The following is a 24,921-nucleotide window of genomic DNA, read 5'->3' on the forward strand; positions in this document are numbered from 1 at the left end:
GGCTCTAAAGTATCAACACTTTACCCCTAAGGATTGGGCTCGCGTTTTTTGGTCTGATGAGTGTACTGTTGAGCGTGGAATTGGTATACAACGCGAGTGGACTTTTATCCGACCTCGCGATCAGCCAAAAAGCGGCCAAATCCAGGGATTACCACATCGAGGTAAGCAGGTTAAACAGATGTTTTGGGCAGCCTTTTCAGGGAGTACTCGACGTACTGGTTTAATTCCGTTATTCGGCGATCTAAATTCAGAGCGTGGCGGTGTTAATCGCTTTGTTATTGATGATTTATATCGCCGGATTCTACCTACATTGCTCCAATATAAAGGAAGTATCTTCCAGCATAATAATGCGCCAACGCATACCGCATATATCGTCCGAGATACACTAGAGGAGCTTTATATCGAGGTAATGGATGGCCACCTTATTCGCCTGATCTTAACCCAATTGAAAATCTCTGGGCGCTATTGAAAGCAGCGATATATAAGATCCGGCCAGATCTTATACATATGCGCAATAACGATACAACTAAGCAGATATTGGTTGAAACTGCGCAGCAAGCTTGGTCTAAACTAGATCTAAGACATCTCGAGCATCTATCTGAAACGATGCCACACCGGGTACAGGCGATTATTGAAACAGATGGATGGTATACTAAATACTAGGGGGTTGGTAGTGAATTTCATGAGGTTTTTGGCTGGCAGAATATTATGTAATTAAGGGGGTGTGGGGCGGGGGTGTTAAAACTTATCGACTGTCACTGTAGGCGGTGACACCGATATCCGGAAGTACTGTACCGTCGTGTACCAGAAATACATCAAGAAAAAATGGTGGGGACTTTCCCTGGCCGAATCCAGTTTAGCGCAATCTGAGTGGGGCGGCACTGGGAAAGAAAGCCTGTGTCCGAGGGGTAATCTGTTTTCGAATTCTACTGTACGTCCTAGCCGTCCTCATGGACACGAAACTCAAGTACAAGGAACATATTGCGAGGGCAGCATCTAAGGGCCTGGAAGCCGCGATGGAGCTTCGAAGACTTCGGGGTTTATCCCCAGCGACAGCGCGGCAGCTATTTACATCGACGGTGGCGCCGGTCGTGGACTACGCGTCCAATGTCTGGATGCACGCGTGCAAGGATAAGGCCATAGGGCCGATCAACCGCGTCCAAAGGGTAGGAGCGCAGGCGATTGTAGGAACATTCCTCACAGTTGCGACCAGTGTAGCGGAGGCGGAGGCCCACCTTGCCACCGTTCGACACCGTTTCTGGAGACGAGCCGTGAAGATGTGGACGGACATACATACCCTGCCAGAAACCAACCCTCTCCGCAGGAATACAGCACGGATCAAGAAATTCAGAAGATACCATCGTTCGCCGTTGTATCAAGTAGCAGACGCGCTGAAGAACGTTGAGATGGAAACACTGGAAACCATCAATCCGTTCACATTGGCACCATGGGAAGTACGCCTACAGGCTGGCGTTGAAGCAACTCCGCAGTCACCGACCGTACCAGGCGGGTCAATGCAGATCGCAACCAGCAATTCAGCACGGAACGAGCTAGTCGGGTTTGGGATGGCGATCGAGAGACAGCCACCTCGGTATCGAAAACTGAAACTGAAGACCCTTTCCGTCACATTGGGTGCAAGAACAGAGCAAAATCCGTTCTCTGCAGAGCTAGCAGCGATGGCACATGCGTTGAACATGGCAGTTGGTCTGAAAGACTACAGGATTACGCTCAAGATCTCTGGGAGAGGTGAGATATGGCTCAAGCCTTCTGCTTACGCCACCCAGACTGATTGTTTTAGATTCTGCAAAGGCGCAAAGTGTGATCCAGTCGAATGTTTATCCCAACTCTCTGATACAGAAACGACGGTGCGCTTTCTCAAGGCTTTCTTCTCATGGCGCTGCAGGCAGCGACGTGGGAAAAATGGCCGTCGCAATCCAGGGATAAAGCACAAATCCCCCCTCGACTCGTTATGGAAATGGTGGCATCTGATATATAAGGCCGAGGTTGGACATGAACTGAGCAAAGACATTCAGGTGAAAATCCGCGATGTGAGATCTCCTCTTTGTACGGGAACAGCGATAATCCAGACCGGACTGACCATCCATAGGTGCTCGCGATAGTAGCGAAGGAAGAAAAACTTTCCCTCCGACCTCGACCGAAAGCGACCATGTATATCGAAGATGTGGCTGAGTTTGCGCGAGTGATCCTATCCACGACAGAGATGACATTTCCTTGTGGCTGGTACCGGATACAGCTCCTCTTCTTCTGCCAGCTGGCGGCGATCACTGGTAGCCGGCCCAGGGCGCTGTTAGAACTACGCTTTCGGGACCTGATGCTGACGTTGATTCGGGATCCAAATGGAAGACGCCCTCGACTATTTATCTATCTGAGACCTGAATTCACAAAAACATTCCTCGGCGAAAAAGAGTCGTAAGAACCCCACTCTTCCCCCTTCCCTTCACGCTGTTTCCTATGCTCCCTCTGCCTTTCAATGTTGCCCAGGAAGTTCTTGAAACCCGGCCTGAAGCTCCTCTGCTAAACATCTTTGAATAGGAACACATTCCCCATCCCAGAAATTATTTTCGATCCCACCTTGGCCCTCAGCCCCCATGTGTTTCTATTGGGTATGCTATTTCGGATCCGTGCATTCAAGAATATGTCTCGGGATGGCCCTGTTTTAGACGGCCCTGAAAAACTATATAGTCTTCGGGTCTTAAATGGACTAGGTCAGCAGGAACTAAAGTTGAAAGACGAAATTCTCGATGATTACGTCTTTTGCCAAGCATCACGAGAGCCCGATGGATTTCGTATCGCATTGGACCAGAAGCTCACGGGCGGTTGGCTACGCTATCGAAGGAAACGAGCTGGTTTAATCACGGGGTTTGCAGAAGTCGCGAGACCATACTGCCTCCGATACGGTGCAGCGAAAGCGTTCAACGACAGTCGTGAGTGACCTTTGAACTAATAGATACATGGGCTAACCGTTTTTCTAATCAGCGGATGTATCGAATGAATTGCAGAACGTGACGTTGCAACATGCTAGCATAGACACATTTGTTCGGCATTACAGTGTGGGCATTCATGTTGATGCCCAGGCAATTGTACGGGGAATGCCTGCTCAGAAGGAGCTCATGCGGTTTGCTAGCTCAATGAGTCGGTCTATTGATCCTCGCAGCCCCTGGCGGCTAGATGATTCGAGCTGTATCAACGATGTTCCTAGCGTACGTACCCTGGAAGACAAAGAAAAGGCTAGGAAGCGGATCCGAGACGATAAAAAGCGCACTTATGAAGAGGCCCGGGAAGTATTGGAGCGGAGGTTCGGTGATGGTCCACCACAGAATGGTCCTCGCTTCCGAACGATCCGTAAGCAGTGGAAGGCTCAGGAGAAGGGTGTGAAGAAGCTTCAAATGAAATATGAACACGCTGAAGAGAAGTTTGAGCTCTCAGTGAAGCACTTGCGCAACGAAAAAGGTCGACAACGACACATTCTGATTCGGGAGAACCTGGAACGTTATAAGAATGAACAGCCAGTGATTGACAGCGAACGGCAGCTGTCCGGGAAGATGGTCGACGAAGAAGTCAAGGTTGCGCTGGAAAGTACCGGTTATATGACACCACAACATATGACGCTTATCGACACCGTCTTGACCATGCCTGGTGCAACGACTGAGAAAGAGTACGAGCGAAGAATTGCTGCGATCAATGCAGTGATGGCCGTTTGTGATGCAGAAGAGGGTGCACCTTCGCGGCCCCGTACGACAAAGAAACGCTCCGTTGATGCTATCGACATGTCGCCAGCTGATCCCGTCCCCAAAAGACAGAGGCCGACTGCTTCAGATGCAAAGGAAAATGCCTTCTCTCAAGCCATCGCTTCGGTTTGCGTCAAGTCTCCAAAAGAAAGACCGACGATTTGCTTCATCTGCCTTGGGAATCAAATGTTGCCAGAAGGTGAACGACTACGGAGGTTTAAGAATTCTGGGTCCCTTAGCCGACACTTCGTGAACAAACATATCAAGCCATTCCCGAATGGTATGCAATGCGAGTGCACGATTTGTGGAAAGCAATTAGAATCAAAATCGGCTCTACTGAACCATGCGCAAGGTGTGCATGGAATCGTGTCTTGCCTACCTCTACGAGCTCTTGGCCTACCCTTGCCATGAGTACCAAGCTTGTGTTGCTTTTCAACCATTACTAGCTAGGCCTTCAAAGACTGTGTGCGCGATGCATGTCTTTTTGGGAGTTTATAGCTATTATCTTTGATCTACTCGTTCTTGATACTATGTTTATTATTTTATAATGCAATTCCGCTTAGAGCTTTTCTTCGTTTCAACTACAAATGCAAAAATTCATTAATTATGGAGTAGAGAAAATTAGAGATGCGGGGACGTTAAAAATTAGGAATATTTGGTAAGAGAGAAATTTAAGGATGCAGGGATATTAAAAAACCGGAATATTGTGAATAGAAAAATTTACGGGAATGGGAAAATTTTAGCCATGCTCTAAAATAACCAAACTATAAAGTTAAAGCGCGTATAATATTTGTTTTCTTATAGTATCTGTTCTCGTCGGTGATACGCCGGATTTAACCTAAGCGCTGTTGCGTCGTCACTGAAGGTCTTCTCTGCCCCGGGAGAACCACTAGGCAAGTTAGACAGGAAGGAAGGACATGTGTCTGACAAAGATAGAGCAGGCTAGTGTACCTGTCTCGTGAGTAATTGCATTCTATGTTTATCGTTTATCCTCTGCAATAAAGTTCTAAGAGGCCTTGGTTATCAAATAATTGAAAATCTATGAATTAAAATAACTAGATCAACCCAGCTTCCAATTCCCAAATTAAGGTCATAAGGACCCTGGTATCATTGTAGACACAAATGACTGAACATCTCTTTTGAAGTTTCTATAATCAGAAATATCATAATAGCGCCCCAGTCGAGCAGGATCTGTCCCAAACTCGGTAGCTCGGCGCTGGTACCGACGGTATGCACTGATGGCCTGAAAGAAAGCCCTCATCGTAACGTTCACTTCTTCCGCTGCCGTAGCAATATTTTCTTCATATTCCTGGCGACTCTGATCTCTCCAGTCAGCACATGGCCGGTAAAGTGCCTCTAGTGTTCTGCGGAGAACTTGATCAAGATCTGCACGGATCCTTGGATCCTCTTGACGTTCGATATGCATAGGGTGGAAACCTCGGACGACATGAATGGTGTGCTCATCCAGAGCCATATGGGACACACGTCGACGTCGTGCTTCGCTGACAGATGAGCAAAGTGATGCCGCAAGGGGATGGTTGACAATGCCCCAGCGTGGGTGTGATGATTTGGTCGCACATTGACAGGAGATCATGACCCGTGGTTTGAATCGGCGAAGAAATTCAATAGTAAGGTTGAATACGTCATGAGATAATTGCACCTTTTCAGCATTTCCCATGATATCCATTTTCTGATCCGTTAACAGGGGAAATGCGTCGATGATGATGATGTCCCTCAAAGTGAGGCCTAAGGGTTCCAGCATCCGTTGTAACCATCTCAATGTAGGCGAACTCTGAACCATTTCATCCCAGGGAAGGTGGTCCCAGCCACTTGGGTTGAGCAACAGAATAACCGGAAAGTCCAAAATCCCACAGAGCAATGTTTCGTAATTAGATAGGCCTTCGCCAGTCCAGCCTTCCCTTTCCCAAATTTCTCTCGCATTTTGAAAAAAGGGGTCGTTCGGTGTCAATCGAGTTAAATTTCGGCGCCTTTGCAGATTTGGGAGAAGGTGGTCGTGTATGAGACTTTCCAGTTGGTTTATTTCTTGTACAGGACTCAGAAACTCCAGAAATGGGTTGATGGACCTTGCAGCACGTAATGGTGCTATTTCCCCTCCCATGGAGAGGGCTGCAAAGCTCTCATCTAGTGGGCTATTGAGGAGTTGTGTTAAGGGTTCCATGGCTAGTAGGGCAAGATATATTGATGAACCATACACGTACTTACCGGGTGAAGATATGAACTTATATACGCAGATAGTTTGTCAGCATGAATGCAGCTTTAATAGAAGCCAACGTTTTCAGAAGTGCTGTACAAGTCAGAGTTACATTAGATGATACTAAAAGTCTGTTACCGTATGCGGAATCTGATAACGGGATGTTTGCAGCCCTTTCCATTCCCTCCCCAAAACGGCCTCGTTGAGCGCAAGCATTGATGAAAACAGGAGGATGAAAAGGGGTAAACTTACAATTATACCAATCAACTCAAGGTTGTAGATGCGGTTTTTGACAGCGGGCAAGATCAATAGTCGACGTAATCGGTAAGCGAGTCGGCCACAACCACTTTTCGCGCCCAAATGCGGTCTACACAGTATATTTCGCGGCTTAGGGGTTTACTGGGCTAGGCGAATGCACAGGGTGAACATTTAAGTTCATATAAAATAAGCATAATATAAATATTAAAGGTTGCAAAACAAGTAATGAGAAATGGAATGACATATGTAGGCCCCCACATTCGCGAAAGGGCAAGGGAAAAAACTACGTGAGGAAAAACCTCACCCAGAGCCCACAACTGCCCAATTAAACACTCAGATCCTCCAGACTTCTTTCTAGCACTTCCTGGAAATGACGTGCTTCATCCCGGCGAATACTGACCTGCGCGGATTCTGCAGCCATCCGAAGCAATTCGTCGGTCTCATATCCGCTCACAAGAACGGGCTCGAAAACACTCGGGAGCTTTGCGATGATATGTCGCTCAATGACCTGTCTACAAACATTGTCGACGAACGTTTTCATGGCAACCTGAAAAGATTAATATTAGACCAAAAGAACATTGCTGCAAGGAAGTGTAGACCGACTTTGTAGTATGCAGTAAGATCGTTCTGTGCTTCGGAGCAGGCCTGCATCGTCATGTCGACAACTACCCGTTGCTGAAGTGAAGTGACGAGCTTTTCTATTTCGTCTGACGAATTGCTCACGTGGAATTTCCCGTTCCAGTCGGTTCGGATGGCGTTGTACATCGAATCTTGAATTTGGTTCTTAGACTGATCACCTCGAGCCTTCTGGATATTGTCCGTATAATAATGATTGTACGTGATAGGCTGCCGCGCCTCGTCCTCAAGCAACATGTTCAATTCATCGATCGCATGCTTGATGTTCCCTTGAACAGACTTCTCAACGCAGTTTTGGACATTTTGGCGAACTTTGGTATCCTTGATCACGAACTTCATTGCTGCTTGTAAGAACGTGGAGACCAAGTTCGCGACGGCGTCAACATGCCCACGAGCGATCTTGCCCCAGCGCATTGATTGCGAATGAAAAAGCTCCGCAAGTAGGGCGTGATTATAGTTTCCCGGTAATTCCCTGCCGCGTGTCCGGTGGTAAACCTGATATAATTAAGAGATGATCAACACCTGATGGGTTTCACACTCACTTGCTTGACCCATGCGGCCATTTCTTCCTTACTAACAAGGATCTGGCCCTCTTTGTTTACAGAGGGCTCCATCGTCTCATCGGAAGAAGTTGACTCGAGAGACTGATCGTCTTTTCGACAGACAACTTTCCGTGTCTGACCGTATTCCCTCATATGATTCGCAAATTTCTCATTCTCGAGATGGACGACAGCGCGCAGCCGATTTGCAAAGTCCTTATCTGAGACGTCGAAAAATCTCGAATCCCGGCCACCATAGTCGCCATCAATACCAGCTCGCACCAACCCATGGAAGTCGGCGCTAATCTGCGTCAGGTATATCCGGATCTGGCCAGCAGTATTTCGCTCCATTCCAAGACCAGCAAGATCCTGGCCATTTCGTTCGAGAAGCTCACGTAGTTCCTTCCGTACTTTCGGGAGCTCACGTTCAATGTGACTATCCAGAAGGTCTTGGAGGAACACTCGGAGGTTCTCGATGCCAACGCGCGACGGATCAAGTCCTAGGCTACTCCATGGTTCACAGGAGAAGAAAGCTTGCTCTACGCGCTTCCTGGCAGCGGGAGACAGGCCCTCCCGCAACTCGGCAGGGGCCGGGTTCTTGAGCAGAAAAAATCCCAGATTGAGCTTGGTACGATCCATATTCTTCGCTAGACGTGCAACCCGCTGCTCCGTTCCGGCATTGATCAGGTCCGGTTTTGTGATGATCCCCACCGTTCGAACCCCATCTTTATCGTAGCGACGGGCACGTTGGATAATGCCTTGCGTATCAACATCACTACTTGCTGGAACAACCGCGAGTACGATTGTCCGCGAGCTTTCGAGGTAGGAATCAACTAGATCACTGACAAGCTGCATGTCGCGCTCATTCTCGGAAACCGATATCAAGCCGGGTAGATCAACAATCGTCAAATGCAGTCCGGTATTGCCCACTAACTCCAGTCGCAGAACATCGGCAGCAAAAGCGGGAGCGTCGGTATGATCTTCCGACGTACGAATACCCATAGACTGACCTGCAGCTTCGATGATCCCGGGAAGCTCGGCGAATTCACGGAATTCGATTTGGAAGGAGGCTAAGCGCCTCCTCTCCTCGTCATCTCGCGAAGAATGAGGGTTTATGGTTGCAGTCATGCGAATCGCTTGCGGCGTATGTCTCAGGACAATTTCCGTCGCGAATCTGGTGCACAAACCATCCTGTCTGGGGAAAGGGATCCCGCTAATTCCTTCCAGTACAGAGCTTTTGCCAGCAGATTGATCTCCGCATACCACTAGCTGAGGCAGCGCAACATGATCGCCAACCCCGTTGGCGCGGACACGGTCGATTTGATTGAGTCGCTGGGACGTTCTCGAGGATTGGAGACCAAGTTCGTCTCCGACCTGACGGAAGTCGATCGCGGTCCATGGTTTTTCCGAACTCTCCGGATCCTCTGATGTTGGGGTCAAAGTTTCCATGTCTTTGAATAGGTAAGGTGGTCGAAGGATGATATCGCTTGGAATTTGTTTTTCAGGTTCAAAAAGAGTTTGGGGACGTAAAATAAGGAGCGAACCGGTCTCTTTATGGTTGCGATAAACTCACGCCGGGTCGAAAACGAACTCGGCCTCCAATCGTCCGGAACGTCTAAAGCCACTCAATCAAATCGACCGTGTAACAGCGGCGGTTGGCGATCAGGCTGAGCGGCTCAGTGTGCCTGTTCGCGGTACTTACTTGTAGCTTTTTATACTTTGCACTCCGGTATGGTCGCTTTCGAGGGGGCGAGATCCCTTACCGTCTGTAACCATTACGACCTTCCCCCTCACCGCGACAAGGAATGCATGTTTACAGTATATGCTTTGTTGATCCATCCTTGCTCATGAATCCAGGGATTCCGATCTCCTTCCTATATGTAAGAGGGATTCCAAAATAAGGACCGCGGAATGTGAGAGATCCTTCAGACTCTTTCGACGATCTTGTTTCATGGTGAGCATTTTCACATAGCATTCTTTGTTAGGTTGTTAACTGCTCGCGATTTAAATACCCGATTGGAATGGTATGCAAAGATTTTGTTCCGCCAGAGTATCGATGATGATATCGTATACAACAACAAACGTTTTAATACGACAGCTAGGCTTAGGCCCAAATAGACATGGTATATACTGCGTGTACATGACTAGATAAGCTTTGGACTTCGGGCTAAGAGGTCTCGGGTATAAAAACTCTTAATGATTCCTAATTAACAAGTTTCGTGACCATATCAGAACCCATTTCAGAAAATCCATTCAAGAGATCGCGAAGACGAGGATCCTCAGCCAGAGTCCGAGCTTCGCAAGCAGCGTAATGTATCACCAAATTTCTTAGAGTGCTCTCTCCTTCAGGCTCTCCTCGCCCGGACTCCTGATACGCGTACTCAATTAGATCAAGTACATGATTGATATTCCGCTTATTCAGTGAAAATTCGCAGAGGTCACGGTGTAGTGACTTGAGGCACTGAGTCCGCAACGAGTCGACGAGATAACGGGTTGCGAAAACGTAAAGCTTCCCATGGAACACAAGGTCAGGAATCGTAGAGTGCGAAGCCTCCGTACCAGCAAAACGCAGCTGTCTGAATTGCTCCCACAGTCCATCGTACGGATACTGAACGTAAGTAACGTGCTTCGCAGGCTCCTTCTCTTCTGGAAGTGGAATACCGTATGCAATCTTTCTTCGGAAGCTGATCCAATCTTTCTTGGTCGTATATATGTCCCGATTATTCATACGGACACGTCCATTCAGTGCTAGTCCGTCTATTGGATCCCATTCTTGTGCTGGCACATCATCAGGCTCAGACTCGGGTTGTAGACTATGTTCCTCGGCCAGCACTACTTCTGGTTCAGCTCGTAGCATGTCTTGCTCGCCCTCTCTTTCGGTAGAGTTTCTCAGGTTCGTGTCATATGTCGTTTCACTGCGCTGCGGGGTCTTGTATGCCCCGAGATAGGCGAATTCGCAGAAACCGATGAACGTATCCTCCTCCACATCCTCTAACACGGCGTGTCCTTCGGTGGACTCTTTCATCAAACCATTATTGATAAGATTGAAGAGTGGAGAAGACAGGTTGCGTGTGACTTCTGTGTGGACTGTGAGACGGGCCTTTCCGCTTCCTACGAGGAAGTGAAAAACGGGTGATCGAATGATACTTGACATATCAGTCCCCAGTCGAGTACAGTACTATCCACGGTAGAGACTTACGCTTTAAAGTCACTCATGTTTATGAAAGAATTATATTGCTTCAAGTCCGACCTATTGTCATCAGAGGGAATAGATAATGCCGGGAAATCAGGGTATCATTTGGTCATCGAGTCCACTCTAGAAACCAGTTTTGTTATATATGGATGTCGATGTCGGGTATCATGTCAATGAAGCGGACATCAGGCAGCAGTGCATAAAGCAAGAAGCAAGAGTGTGTTCGAAATAGGCATTAATATATGTGAGTGGTAAAAGGCGAGAAGCGGGGAAATGCAAGTCTGAGTTGGTCTACAGGCATCTGTGACGTGTCAGCCGGGTATAGATGCTTTGCATGGTGCCGTGGAGCTTCAGTAGGTTTATTTAGCGGTCTCGCGAGTACGCCGATTTAAGATCCGCTCTCTGTTTTTCAACATCTAATGGTATTTTTCAGTATTCCGCAATCTTGTTCTCTTTTTCATCTACAGTGGTACGAAGAGATTTGATTTGCCCGGCTAAGTCCCGCGGGCCTCGTAGGGGTATTGATAGGGGCACCTCACTTTTTGTACTAACGGCACCTCATTTTCTTATGTAATCCAATTTTGACTTATATAATCAATTTTCACCCACATACTGATGATCACTATAGCAACCATATACTATATATATACTAAATATTCGACTACTTCCCTTCTTCTCATCTACAACTACCCTGCTAGTTCTTGGTTTCTATCTCTACTGCCTCCCCTGCCTACCTATAAACCAGCCAAACCAGCCAAACCATGCCTCCCAACCCCACCAACCCTACCCCCGGCACCTCTGCTGCCACTACTCCACCAGCTACCAATTTGACTGTCGACCTGCCTACCAGACCCCCCGCCGAACCCCCTGCCAATCCGCCTGCCAATCCGCCTGCCAATCCGCCTGCCGAATCCCCCGCCAGACCCCTCGCCAGTCCGCATACTGACCCCCCGATTGGTCTGATACCCCCACCAGAACAAACCTTCCCTAATCGGGATGAATTGGTCGATTTTGTGCGCCAATGGGGTATATCGCAAGGGTATGCCCCTACTATCAAGCGCTCTACAGCTAATAGACAGATTTATATCCATTGCGATAGATCTGGGGTATATTCGGACCGAATAGACGCCCCAGATGGGACCAAACGGCGTAAAACCAGTACTCGGCGGCAAGAATGTCCATTTTTGGTATATGGGAAGCGCCAGAAAGGTGGTTCTAATTGGCTACTTCGGGTCAATAATAGCGCGCATAACCACCCTGCTGATATTAATATGATAGCCCACCCAATCGCGCGTCAATTTACATCAGAGCAGATAACTTTAATTCAACATCTATCGGCTACAAACATCAGACCGAGGCATATTATTAGCGCGCTACATAGCGAGAGTCCCTATCAACCTATTATCGCGCGCGATATCTATAATAGACAGGCAGAGATTCGACAAAAAGAGCTTGGATCTAAGAGTCTTCTTGAATATCTTCAAGAATTACTCAATTTGGAAGGTTATATATATACATTCAAGCAAGATAATACAGGACATATCGAATTTTTTCTTTTCTCTCATCCACGTGCAATCCAATTAGCTAATTTATATTATAGGGTTTTTATATTAGACTGCACATATAAGACAAATCGATTTGGTATGCCCCTATTGCATATAGTAGGTATGACACCGTCGAACCAGAGCTTTACTGCAGGTCTATGCTTTATGCCTAATGAGCTTGGATTAAGCTATATATGGGTCCTACAGACCTTTTTTAATTGGCTAAGTCTACCCTCTTCTTTTCGTCCGATTTTAGTAACTGACCGCGAATTAGCTTTGATATATGCCATAAATAGTATATGGGGGGATGACTATCCCCACATACTATGTATTTGGCATATTAATAAGGCAGTTTTAGCGAGAGCTAAACGCCTTATCTCGAGTAAATAGAGTCAATCTGACGAGTTAAACGAATCAGCCAAGCTAGAATTCGACGATTTCATGCGAAAATGGTCCCAATTAGTCCAATCATCTACTGAGGATGAATATCAGATCAATTTTGATAACCTTAATCAGACCTTCGGGAGGTCTTACCCCCCCCTAATAAGCTATATCAAAGATACATGGCTAATCTATAAAGAGAAATTTATTTATATATGGACGAAGAACTATACCCATTTTGGGAATAATGCATCGTCACGTGTTGAAGGCGCCTATTCGGTCCTAAAAAGGCATATAAATAGCTCTTCTAGTGACTTGCTTACTGGATGGAAGTCTATTCATACTGCCTTTAGGTATCAGATTGATCAGATTGACCAAAAAAGACAGGAAGATCAGATAAATCGGCTTAATCTAGCGTCTGATTGGCTATATATCTATATAAATAAGCGAACATCTCGATATTCGCTTCGATGTATTGATATGCAGCGAGTCTATGCTAGTAGAGCTACCCCAGATACTCCACTTGGTATATGCACCAACTACTTTACGAGTACAATGGGGTTGCCATGTAAACATCGACTGGCTGCTTTAATCGCATCAAAAGAGCTAATCCCATTGGCTGATATTCATCCCTTTTGGCGAATAGGGTTTGATTCATCTGATATAGCATGGCGACCTCTATTGAACCCTCGAATTGTGGCTGCCGCCTTCCCAAAACGGCAATCGATGCAGATATCAGATGAAAGCGAGGGGGCTGGACCAATCAGAAAAAAGAAGGCGCCCCCAAAGTGTTCGAATTGCGGTGAAATTGGGCATATATGTCGAAGTTGCCCTACTTCCAAATAGGGTAATTTGTTTTGTGTGGTTGAGATAAAAATGTCATGTGATTAGTCATGTGGGTGAAAATTGATTATATAAGTCAAAATTGGATTACATAAGAAAATGAGGTGCCGTTAGTAAAAAAGTGAGGTGCCCCTATCAATACCCGTGCTACATCCACTTGGTTCGTGTTGGATTTTCACTATGACGTCATATATAATGGAACGGAAATATATTTCTCCTAGCTACTCCAAGACATCGTCATCCGTAGAGTCAAGCTTGTCCTGCGTCAAAGCACGGTTTGTACCATCCTTGGCCTTCTCCATGTCTTGGTTCGGAATCAATTTCGGGGCTGGGTAGTGAGAACCCTGGAAAGTTAGTTGTCGTTCTACAGGATTGACTATCAATGACGTACCAGCTGGGAATTGAGAAATGCCCAAAAGCCCGAAGCATCTGAGGACAAAATATATACTTGACCTGTTTCTCGTAGGCGAATACCGACGCAAACATCTGCATCACACATCTTACTATATTCATATGCCTTTTTCATCAGATTTGTTTTTCGACGGCATTGTTTCTGGCGCATTAATTTCTTGTTAGGGGAATGATAAGATTGTGAAGAGGAAGCCATTTAAATTGCTTAGCTTGCTCTATGTTCGGAGGCGTTATGAATATATAGTTCGAGTGCGAATCTATGGAAAGGTACAGGAAGCCAGAGCTTTTATAAAGCAGAAGCCCATTTAGTTAAATATATTAAATCATACGTGGGCTACGGTGGGCTTTTTGTACGCCTGAATACACCAGAGACCACCAATTTCTGAAAAACCAAGCCATTTACTAAACACATAAGCAGACTAAAGTCGATGGGGGATAAAACGAAGGGTCAACGGGAGGGCTGGGGGGAACAGCAGTTGGTTGAAACGTACAGTAATGAACTCCGTAGAAATATGCATGGTAGTTAAACACCTTCCGTACATAGAGACGTGGGGTATGCATTGACAATTGGCCAGACTTATCCATAGCAGAGAGAATGACTAGGGAAAGATAGTGTGCAGAACATTGTTGATGGGAAGGCTCGATGGCGATAAAAACGCAAACCTCAACAGGAAGAGGGCAGCAGAGTTGAGAGCTGGTGAAAAAAGCAATTAAGGTTCCCACGTATCCTAGTGGACTCGAAAAGAATGTAAATAGGGTGGTTAAAATGATGGTGTGTATTGAGAACGATTGGCTAAACATCCCTACCTACCCTGGTGACCTTCTGAGATCACGTGCAGCTCCTAATACCCTGGCACTCCCCAGTCTCTGGCAAGATTACTGGTGACGCGCGCTTCGCACGCTGATGCCCTGAAACGATGAAAAGGAAAGGCAGGGACAAGAAGTTAAAGTAAAAGTCACATTGATTTGCTTGACTGATACTTGAAATGCAAGCGAGCATTGTCCAATGAGGAGGTAGGAAGGATCTGACTAATAGCCGTAACATCTTGGAAAACAGGAAAATCAGTAATCCGTCAATCAAGTATCGTATTTTGATTGTCCAAGTATATCGGCATATGATGTTTTTCGTGGTCTTTGAGAACGCCTCTCTGGAGGTGACGTGGTAGCCCGTGGCGAGGCTTTGATTTCATCGGCCGTGTCTGGCCATGTAATTTGCGTGGCTTCCTCATCATCGTCATCAGGTGCAATTATTTCAGGGGAATCCTGGAACTGGTGCGTGATAGGAAGTGATTCAGTGTGTGACCTTGCAGCCGATTTGGACGGGGTTTGTGGGCCGGCTCTCTGAGACCAACGATCCACGCGCTTCCGTTTACCAGACGAGGAAGGGGTAGCGGGCAAATGGTGATTTGAGGTTGGGAGAAAATGTATATCATCCGTAACGACAGCTAACTGGCGATGTTCTTTTGTGAGGCCGAAAATACGACCTGTCAAGAAAACATGGGTGTTTATGCTTAGTGGTGGAAAGTTCGCCCAACGCTGACCGTTTTTGAAGTACGCGGTGATGGGAAAGGTGTGATGGGTTCGGGTTGAAGTGTTGTAAACAGTGGTCTGGAGACGGTAGTGAAGAAGAGTTGGCCCTCCGTTCAGTTGACCACCGCGTTCAAGAACAACACCGAGAAACGTCACTATTGGCTGGGCAGCCTGGGGACAGTGCATGAAATACGATTCAGTATCTTCTTCATTGCCCGGATGACTAGATTGTATAAGCTTGGTTCTGTAGCAGATAGGACAAACTGACCGGTCCAAGTTGTGAGCGTGGAGGACAATATGAAATTTCTCGTCATCGGACGAGGTCGTCAGGAATGAACCTGAGGAATAGACAAAAGTGTTCGGTTTGTAAAGGTCAGACTGATTGCTATCATTAAAAAATCTGACCAGAGTAGGAATTTCATCCTGTTCAACGTCATCTGACTGAATGTCTTTCCACGGTATGTTGAGTGAAATACGGAGCTGCATGGACAGCCCTTTACCGGGGCGTGTAGGATCCGGTTCAACATGGTCGATGAAGTCCCGAATATGAAGGATAGCGGGGTAAGTTGTATTAGAAGGCATAATGTTACCTGGCGTATGTCAGACCTAGAGAGAGGGAGTAGTTGAAGTATGTTCGGTCTAGTAGGGATTTTTGAGTGAATATGCAATTAAAGGAGAAGTGGGGTAAGAGAGTCTCGTGCCACACTTGGGATTTATTATGGAGGAAGATCCCTGTTGCAGATACGACCAAAAGGTACGTCACCGCTGATTTGGGGAAGAATGTTAGTGGATGATTTAAAGTTTTTGTAGGCATCTTTTATGTATGCAAGACGTGGAGAGGGATGATTTGTGGAGGTGTTGGATAAAAGGATGCGGGTAGGTGGTCAAGGTATGCACGTGCATTGATAGATGCAAGAAGTGATCACCTCGCTCATGGCAGATTATCAAGGTCTTTAATATTTGGCCAGCGTCAGAACTGTTGGTTGCAATCTCCATCCTAGGCAGCGAGTACTTTGTTAAGGTTTTGCGGTCTTTCCATGTGTTATTCTACGGTAGATAAGTAGGAGATAGAGATTGCTGAATGACTATTATCTAGAAAGTTAGACGAAGAGGTATCGGTACTTTTGGTGAGAATCTTGATATCGTCGGGTAAGCTGTACTATCTAGGAAATGAACTCGCTAACGTGAATGCTTCCATTCGTCTAAAGTCTTCTTTTCCAGCTCCTGAAGCCTTTGTATTTCTGCGAGAATGCGGGGATCAGGTCCGAATTGAAGGTCTTTCATTTCGATTTCCTGCAGAAGATGGAGCCCCTTGCTTGTTCGTAATCTGGACAATTGTACGTAGGTCGAGCAGAATTTCTGGTGACGGTCTCGACCGCGAATCGTTGGGTCATCCTTAAGATCCAGGATCGCAGAATCAAGCGTGGAGCCCTGTATTTTGTAGTCCGTGAGGCAAAACGCAGGACACATAGGGACTTGCTTTCTGCGGACAGAGTAACCCTTCAGAGTGATCGACCTCTCTAAGGGGAAGACAGGGACGATGGCAGGCGCAAGACCTTCGAAAACAGAGGCGCTTGGTTTGTCCTGTTTGAACAAAACACACGCGGGAGGTTTGGTGCAAAGAATATACAGATCGTCAATTTCATAGAACTCGGCTAAGATCATTTAACGTTAGATTTGTCATTCATGCGCAAGGGAGGATCACTCACCAGCTGGATCAACCACAATACCGACAGCTATTCCAGTCGCTCCATTGACCTGTCCTAATCGGGTACAAATATTGGTCAATATGACGGAAGGCATGTTTGGGGTGTACAGAAAAATTCCCGGGAATGGAACCATGGTGCCTTGATCTGGTTGCTGCAGCAAGTCGTCGACACACAAGCGAAGGTTGGTTGGACCAGTGGATTTGGTCCGTGTGTGATGAGCAGGGAAGGCGTAGATTTTGTGAGAGCGGGCCTCGGCAAAATGTTCCATTCGAATACGATTAACCTGGTGCCGAAGAGAATTTAGCTTTACTATCGTTGTCGTACCGTCTAGCTGAGGGGCCACCAAGGAAGTGACGACTCCGGAGTTCAGTAAGTGCAGGTCATCTTCTGTCAAAGTTGATGTCCTCGCTCGATGGAGGAGGGTCCGAAATGAAAGGTCCTCAGATTGCCTCATCTGCTCGTCCAAGACGATCACATCTCTGAATTGATGCCATATGAGCCGGCCATTTTCGTCCTCAGCATTGCCCCTTCTGGGTTCCTTCCACAGTGCTGGGCCTCGCACAGGTGGGAACTGGAAAAAGTCACCCATGAGGATGACCATGGGTAAACCACCGAATAAGTCGGGTGACCCCCGGTCAAGGGATCTCGCCATCTTGCAGTGGTTATTAATCACACTAAGCATACTGAGATCCATCATGCTGACTTCATCGGTAATCATAATTGTCTTCCGGGACCAGAGTTTTCTCACGCGAGAAGTTATAGCATGTCCAGGAGTGCGAGTAACGGAAATCCCCAGAGACGTGTGGAATGTGTTGCCGCCGATATTGTCTGCCGCGGCGCCAGTCGGAGCCATGATGATCACCTCTTCTCTGCGGCGGAGGAGATCCATTCCGGCTAAAATGCCTTTGATGATTTGGCTCTTACCCACACCCCCTTCACCTCCAACATAAAGAAGCGTCTGATGTCGTTTTGAGGGGTTGTAAGGATGGTCAGCCCAGTGAAGTGCTTCGCTCAAGACTCTTTCGACGACCAACCGCTGCTTAGCGTTCAAGGGGATGCTTTCATTGACCAGTGAAGTTAAAGAGTTAGGTGTATAATTGTCGTCAACAAGGGATCGCTGGTCAGGCAGGGTGGGAATCGCTGTTGGTTCATTGAGCGCAGGCTCCAACATGCCATCAGTTATATTCAAACTGAAGTCATCCATTTCATAAACCGGTTCCATTGTGTCATTATTCACAACCCCATCGTCACCAAGCTTGGCAAGTTCTTTGAGTCGAGAACTCCATCGTTGTAACGTAGATGGAGAGAAGAAATGGAGGGCAGAGGTTCCATACCCAGGGATGTCAAAGATGTTAAGCGGCAGAAGGTTTTGTAACAGCCCCCCTCGATTTCGAGGTGTCGTGTGTGCCAACGAAGGGATGCGTCGCTCAGTGGCGAGCACCTCCCGGTCCCAGCACTTAGTGATGGATTGATAGGCCGCGATCAGAGTCTCGGCGCTAACAGTTTCAGCCAGATTCTCAAGGGATTCATCAGCTTCGGAATCAAGATTTCTTATATCAAGCTCATTAGAATCGCGGTCGAATAAGCTATCAACTCGAACTGGTGGCTGTCGAAGCTTCGCATCAGCCTCGCCATCTTCCTTGGACTTTCGCAACAGTTCAATATTTCCCGCAAAATTTCGCTTATAGGACGTGAGAGTGGGTTCAACAATTGTCCAAATTTGGGAACAGGCATCCCGCTTCGGCTGCACCGCAACGGCATGTTCCTGGAAAAGAGCGGGCAAATGGTCCCAGGGAACAAATAACCCGAGTAATATCTCCGCCAGATCATTCATACTTGCAACCATTTTAGGATGGCCACCAGGAACGGCGTCCTCGGAGGCTTGAAACTCTGTTAACTGTCCGTTAAATGTGACAGTGGCGATCTGTGATGAGGTGCGAGCCAGGCGTTGCACATGAGTCTTGCTTTGAGGGTGCGACGAGTCAAAGTCGACGTCGTCTACAATCGCATCTCGAACATGCTTGGTTCGTACGAGCATACAATATTCGAAGAGCGTCAAGCAAGCAAGATGTGGCCCACGCCATCTATAGTTGTCAAAGATGCTGATAGGGCCAGTGCTGCCAGCTTCATAGGTGCACGGTTCTTCGTCCAAAGAAGCAGACGAGCTATCACTGCGAACGTTGGTAGGTTCGATGATATGACGCATATATTGCCTTAGCCACCACAGATTGATGCGCTTGAAGTTGTAGTTGATGGTGTAGTAAGTTGGCAGGTTGAGTAGAATGCTTGCCACCTGGACGCCACTGATTTCCCGATCATGTGAGAGGGTATTGAAGCAGCGAAGCGCAAAATTGTCCAATCCGGTCTTTTGAAGTCGTAGGTCTGTTGTTGTTGGGGATTCAGCCGCCTGTGCCCTTTCAATGCGCTGCTTTAATAAGGCAGCCTTTGCGACAATCTGCCACGGGGATACGTCATCTTTTGTGGCGTAATTTGTGATGTAGTAGATTAAAGACAGAGATTTGGATACTGTCGGGATCCAAGAGATGTCATGGTTAGAGCGGACGCAGCTAGCAATGGCGGGGTTCCACGGGTTAGTCCAGGGATGATTGCGCGCGAGTTGAATCAAGCCAAAGTCGTCCACCTTGGAGATGGGGATCAGATCGCGGGGCATGCCGAACCGACAAGCATCTTTGCCCGAACCACGTTGGCGGTACTTGAAGCAGGTTGAAAGATGGTGCTTGGAATGTATCTGGGTCGTTTTTGCGACGGAGTTGCTGTCGGACCACAATCTGAGGAAGAACTCAGTGTCTGTTTCCATCTCCTTGGCTGAAGGTGGCGTGCTGGGAAGGTTGACTTCCGGGTCATGCGGAATAGTGTCATCGATGCTTTGAATGATGGTCGCTTCGAGGTAGCGAATCATGCGAGCGGCAAACTCACTATCGTTAAGAACACGATTTCGTAAAGTGGTGAAGGCAAGATTACCTCTGAGCCACAGAAGTGCATGCATGTGCAGCATACCTCGACCGTTGGTTTCAACCACACCATAATGATTTGAAAGATCTCCAAGAATTCCGAGTTGACCAGTCCCAGTTGCAAGCAGGCCCCGCAGGACTGCTTCACAGACGCAGTGAAAGAATTCAGCAACTGCCACCGGGTTGGAGGTGGCTGCGGTATCACGGGTCGCAGCGAGTGCTCTGGCAGAGATACTTCCAGGGCACTCTACACCGGCCAGGGTGAGAACCAGGGGATTCCGTAGGTCCGAGGGGTTAATGGTGATCCAAAAGGCAGGCATTCCATACCGAACGATTAATCCACGAATCTCAGAGCGCATCCTTAATTTCTGAGAGAAAGATCCAGGAACATTCATACCAACGGTAACAATGTGTTGTTGAAGGCGCTGAATGACAGGGTCATTGGTATTTTGGCCAGAGGCGATGGCTTCCGCGGCTTTTTGCAATTGGTCCACTGTCAGGGAGGCGATGTCATCTGCGGCAGACCTCCAATACCGCCGCTTGACAAGGAACCTGTTCCCTAATGACGACCTCCGAAGCTGCAAATTGTCGAATAACAAATACATAAAGGTCTTGTGGTGGGCGAATCTACGGTTGTCAGCTGAGGCGAAATAATACTGCGCAGAGTCCGTTCACCTTCTACTGTGGTGATTCAAAGCCCACTCAGCAAAAGAACTCAGCGACACAGGAATGACACGCTTGTTCAGATGGCCTCCGACTCCCTGTGGAAAGAGGGTGGGGAAGGCGGCAGTATAATAATGAGGATCCGACCAATGATCCATTAATGCAACGTAATCATGGGTTTTATAAGAAATTGCAGGAATATGCCGGCTGGGAAAAGAACGGCTGTCCGTTGAGTCGGGGTTTTCTAAGTCGCATTGTTCGGATAGGCGTGATCCGTTGGTGATCACATCGAGTAAGGTGTCCAGCACCCGTATGTCGGGGTTCTGGCGTTCTCCATTGATGTCAGTGGAAACAGAACCAGTCAGGAAGTGTCCACCGTCATTAGAATCGAGGCTTTGATCCTGTGCAGCTTCGTCTTGAGCGGCTTGGAGATCATTCTCGTAATTACCCTGTGCCAGGTTGACCGTGTATCCTTCACGTTCCTGGTGGTCTGGTTCGTCAAGTCGGATAATATTATCCCGTAGCTCTCGCGGGATGAATTCATCGCTCCAACCATCCATCATCGGTTGATTAATGGTTAATCCACGATACAAATGATTATATCGAGCGAGATATTGCAAAGCCGCTAGAACCCTTTGTTTCCGAATAACTAGATGTGGTCTTAGGTCCGTGTCTGACGGGGGACGATCTCCTAGCCAGAATACTTTGATAAGGTTTTCCAATCTCAGTTCCGCACTTGGCAGGATTTGAAGGAGCGGACCTGGGTCCTGTGGGATGACAATGAAATGGCCTCGCAAGGCACGATGGCTAATTGAGGACAGGCGGCCGCCTGGACGCAACTTCACAATGAGTCCCAGAGGATGGCATCTTGCGATAGCATACTCTTCAGTCAGGGTGAGACCCTCCAGCGCAGATGGGTAACCCTGGCAGAGAGTAACATTAACCAGATTTTTTGCGGAGAACTTGGGGATGGCTGCTCGACCGAGTGCTCTGTGACAGGAAGTGCATAGGGTCCAGGATCGCTCTTGTCGACCGCAGTGGTCGAGAACACCATTCAGAGGAAGAAGCAAAGGATCCTCATGGTCCATGTAGTGTATATCAGCGTGTAAAACAAACCTACCGCAAGAACTACACACGGATGTTTTCGCTGCGGTCGAAGTCTCTTCCTCGTATCGGGAAACGGATTTCCTTATATCAGAGGACGATACGTCGGGGGGGGAACGATTGGGAAGCGACAGCATGACGGTCGTACTCATTACACAAAAAGCTGATGGCCTGGCCCAAACCGTCGTGTGGCGCCTGTGGTTGAAGGGCTCTTTGGCTCGTGCCATGTGGTCGCAGAGCCGGTAAAGAGCGGCGTGCCCCACCTGCAGGGAATACATTTGGTGCAGAAAAGCCGTCTTGAGCGCCATCAGCAAACTCCGTAGAAGGGAGCCTTTCCGGCACGGTGGCGAGTCGGCGACGACTGGGTCTCCGTTGGCGACAGAGATCACATGTTTTATACCGGAGAGATTGCCAGGGCCGGGCGCAATTCGAGCAGAGCGTACGCCGTGTAGGGAAGGGCAAAGCCGTGGAAGGTAGCGGTGGTTGTATTGAAGAGGACCTTGGAACGTCACCAGTAGCAAGCAAAGAACGACGAAGTCTTTGTCGGTGGGCTTTCTGGCGGCAGGCAGGACATGTTTTATATAGTGCCGACTGCCAAGGTCGCGAGCAGCTGGAGCATAGCACGGTGTTCGCAGAAAGGGATTCCATAAGAGTGAGATAGAGAGTAAAGAAGAATGAAATTTGTTCAAGTCAAGTAGAGCTTTTCAGTACCCTCAAGGAGGCTCAAAATTAAAAAATGTTCCGGTCAACGATAGGTTCGATAAAAAGTGAGATTAAAGGGAGACGACCCTTTGAAACTACTCGAAATCATGATGAGTGAAATATGGGAAAGTACTGATATATGTGACCGGTCAGGCAGGGGGAAACGCAATACAAGGAAACGAACAGACAAATAGCAAGAGAGAATGAAACACGAAAGCAAGTGGGAGATAGCGACAGCAGAACGGAAGAGAGTTTAGGGCGACATACAAGGATGAACCTGGTAGGAAAAAGAAAAGAGTGGAGGGGAGAGAAAATCCAACACAGGACGGCACGCAACACGTGAAGAACCAAGTACTGGCGCCAACGAGAACGAGGCTTGGCGTGAAATTTGGCTGTGTCTCTCGCAGCGTCAACTCAGCCTTCAGTCATCCTTAGGCACCTACGGTTTGTAAACCCTTCCACTCCGTTCCTTCGTTTCAGGGCATTTCAACCTACTACTCGCAAAAGCTGAAGATGGCCTGGGTGACTTGGCCTCGGAAGCCAACTGTTTCATGCCTTATTCTCATGGCCAACAAATTTTTAGCCCGCTATTTTAGATTCCGTTTCCCTTATCCTTGGTCTATAGTTATACGGAATATGAAATATAACCTAGCTCCTAGCCCGATTACCTTTTCTCGCCCTTTACTTAGGTGCCAGTCACGTAGGTAGGCAATAACATATTTGTACGACAGTCCTGAAGAGGGCTCTACGGGGTGGGGCATGGCCTGCATGAGGAGCTCCTCGGATCGTTCAACAGACTTCAATGTACTCGATGCCCCGCAGGCGCGTAGTTCGTTTCTAAGGACGTGCGGAGGCTCTCAGGAATATCAAACCTTCCTAGGAGCTTATGTTATCCTCCTAGGAGTAGTAGATGGCGGATCCTGGGAATGGACCTGGTTCCTGGGAGCACCGGTTGTCGATTGATTGATTGATTTATTCATAGACTGTCCCAGCCGCCCAATTATCGGCAGCTATGCAGCGTACAACTATAAATACAGGTGTTCCCGCTTCTTGCATCCAGAAATCAAGCTCTTCCTCTCACGAAGTGCTTTCCCCTTCTGTTCCCAGCAGTTGCACCCTCCGGTACTGATAGTTCTAATAACTGTTCTGTATCTTTGACTTGTCAGGCCTTTCCTGGCCCTCCTCTGCTTCTGTTTGACAATAATCACTCGTCTGCGGTAAATTGAGCACCGTGGATGGGCTGCCCGGAGGGCCCGTCCTGTAATGGTCTTGGCTGTCGGTTCCGTATGTTTGGCGTGTGCTACATTGAGTGCCGATGTTACCGTATGTGTGGCAGTAGAAGTGTTTGTGGCTTGCTCCTTGATGTGTTCCAGGTCTGTGTTGACTTGAGGCCGTGTAGACGTTCTCGCAACAAAAGACGCGTCCGGGACGCGTCTCTTGGAGTAACCGTCTGCTAGGACACAGGTTAACTGTGAAGTTGGAAAATATGTATGTTCCGAATTAAAGTTCTGAGCTGTTGGTGGTGTTGGTAGTGTTGTTTTTGTGATGTCCATTTGTTGAGCAATGTCGAGGCGTATGTGAGAGGGGCGCAACTGCCTCTACCGTACTGGGGCTATAATGTTTGGTGTTTCGTGAGGTTGGAGGTCGATGTTGACGCGTCGGGATGTTGTGATAGAGTGTGGTTGTCTTCTTGGGCGTGGGTTCTTTGCTGTTGGTGGTTGTGGCCATGTTGTGTTGGTCATATCCGTCCTCTGCTTCGCGTCCGCATCGCATACTCTTCGAGCTCCGGCGCCGTAAACGATTGTCGGGCAGGACAAATGGAGTGACTCAAGTTCCATTCTCCATCGCGGGGCGTACGTGAGGGGGGGCACGACTCCCTCTGCTGTACTGGGGCTGTGATGTTTGGTGTTTCGTGAGGTTCGGAGGCTCGGTTTTCGGCGCGTCGGCGCGACGTAGAAAGGGGGATAGTCGCGTCGTTGAGCTCCTCCTGGCACTCGGAGACAGCCAAACTGTTTCTCTGAGAGTTCCCAGCGGACACCACGTGGAGGTGGGAGCTCGTCGTCCGCCTAGTACTGTATCTTTTTTCGGGAGAACACACTGTGGTTTCTGGGAGTACCTAGACACTTCCTAGGAGTACGTGAAGGTCCCAGGAGCAGCAAGTGGGTATAGCAAGAGAAGAAAGATATTTTTCGCCAATCGGACGTTTAAGAAATGTGTGTATGCCTTTGAAGGCACATCTTTAGATCAGGAGTGCTAAGTCAAGGTGTAGAGAAGGATAACGACACCTGAAAACTCAGGCAGCGTATTCAAGAAAGCTTGTATGTCCTCGAGTTTCATATGTACATGTACAGTGGCGCCGCAAAAGTCTGTGACCCCCTGGTTGACCGCTATTCGTACCGCCTTCTTATTATAGCCCACCGACCCTCCTAAACGCGTGAGCGCGCATCGCGTTGTATATAATACTTGACTATTGTT

At 47.9% G+C, this 24,921-nt stretch overlaps 7 protein-coding genes across 7 annotated transcripts; 1 reads left to right on the top strand and 6 right to left on the bottom strand.

Moving 5' to 3' along the window:
- Positions 1 to 860: 860 nt before the first annotated feature.
- Positions 861 to 4,160, top strand: NUU61_001413 (uncharacterized protein; the record flags this gene model as incomplete). Its single annotated transcript, XM_056651995.1, has 4 exons — positions 861 to 2,048; positions 2,108 to 2,430; positions 2,554 to 2,945; positions 2,998 to 4,160. Coding segments are annotated over 4 exons (3,066 nt in total), but the record flags the coding sequence as incomplete, so codon positions are not given.
- A 679-nt stretch (positions 4,161 to 4,839) lies between these two features.
- NUU61_001414 (uncharacterized protein) lies at positions 4,840 to 5,928 on the bottom strand (the record flags this gene model as incomplete). The annotated part of the gene is made up of 1 exon (XM_056651996.1): positions 4,840 to 5,928. The coding sequence occupies one exon, from the start codon at positions 5,926 to 5,928 to the stop codon at positions 4,840 to 4,842; it is 1,089 nt and encodes a 362-aa protein (XP_056515263.1).
- Positions 5,929 to 6,544: 616 nt separating this feature from the next.
- NUU61_001415 (putative dynamin GTPase) lies at positions 6,545 to 8,843 on the bottom strand (the record flags this gene model as incomplete). Its single annotated transcript, XM_056651997.1, has 3 exons — positions 6,545 to 6,766; positions 6,823 to 7,350; positions 7,398 to 8,843. The coding sequence occupies 3 exons, from the start codon at positions 8,841 to 8,843 to the stop codon at positions 6,545 to 6,547; spliced, it is 2,196 nt and encodes a 731-aa protein (XP_056515264.1).
- Positions 8,844 to 9,597: 754 nt separating this feature from the next.
- Positions 9,598 to 10,419, bottom strand: NUU61_001416 (uncharacterized protein; the record flags this gene model as incomplete). The annotated part of the gene is made up of 1 exon (XM_056651998.1): positions 9,598 to 10,419. The coding sequence occupies one exon, from the start codon at positions 10,417 to 10,419 to the stop codon at positions 9,598 to 9,600; it is 822 nt and encodes a 273-aa protein (XP_056515265.1).
- A 3,157-nt stretch (positions 10,420 to 13,576) lies between these two features.
- On the bottom strand, positions 13,577 to 13,962 carry NUU61_001417 (MADS-box domain-containing protein; the record flags this gene model as incomplete). Its single annotated transcript, XM_056651999.1, has 2 exons — positions 13,577 to 13,699; positions 13,747 to 13,962. 2 exons carry the CDS (start codon positions 13,960 to 13,962, stop codon positions 13,577 to 13,579), a joined length of 339 nt encoding a protein of 112 aa, XP_056515266.1.
- Positions 13,963 to 14,843: 881 nt separating this feature from the next.
- NUU61_001418 (uncharacterized protein) lies at positions 14,844 to 15,878 on the bottom strand (the record flags this gene model as incomplete). Its single annotated transcript, XM_056652000.1, has 2 exons — positions 14,844 to 15,519; positions 15,565 to 15,878. 2 exons carry the CDS (start codon positions 15,876 to 15,878, stop codon positions 14,844 to 14,846), a joined length of 990 nt encoding a protein of 329 aa, XP_056515267.1.
- Positions 15,879 to 16,997: 1,119 nt separating this feature from the next.
- NUU61_001419 (uncharacterized protein) lies at positions 16,998 to 22,555 on the bottom strand (the record flags this gene model as incomplete). Its single annotated transcript, XM_056652001.1, has 3 exons — positions 16,998 to 20,529; positions 20,653 to 22,335; positions 22,533 to 22,555. 3 exons carry the CDS (start codon positions 22,553 to 22,555, stop codon positions 16,998 to 17,000), a joined length of 5,238 nt encoding a protein of 1,745 aa, XP_056515268.1.
- Positions 22,556 to 24,921: the final 2,366 nt, after the last annotated feature.

Source organism: Penicillium alfredii (genome assembly GCF_028826965.1).
Source record: "Penicillium alfredii strain IBT 34128 chromosome Unknown utg000002l_segment0_segment0, whole genome shotgun sequence".
Lineage (NCBI taxonomy): Eukaryota > Fungi > Ascomycota > Eurotiomycetes > Eurotiales > Aspergillaceae > Penicillium > Penicillium alfredii.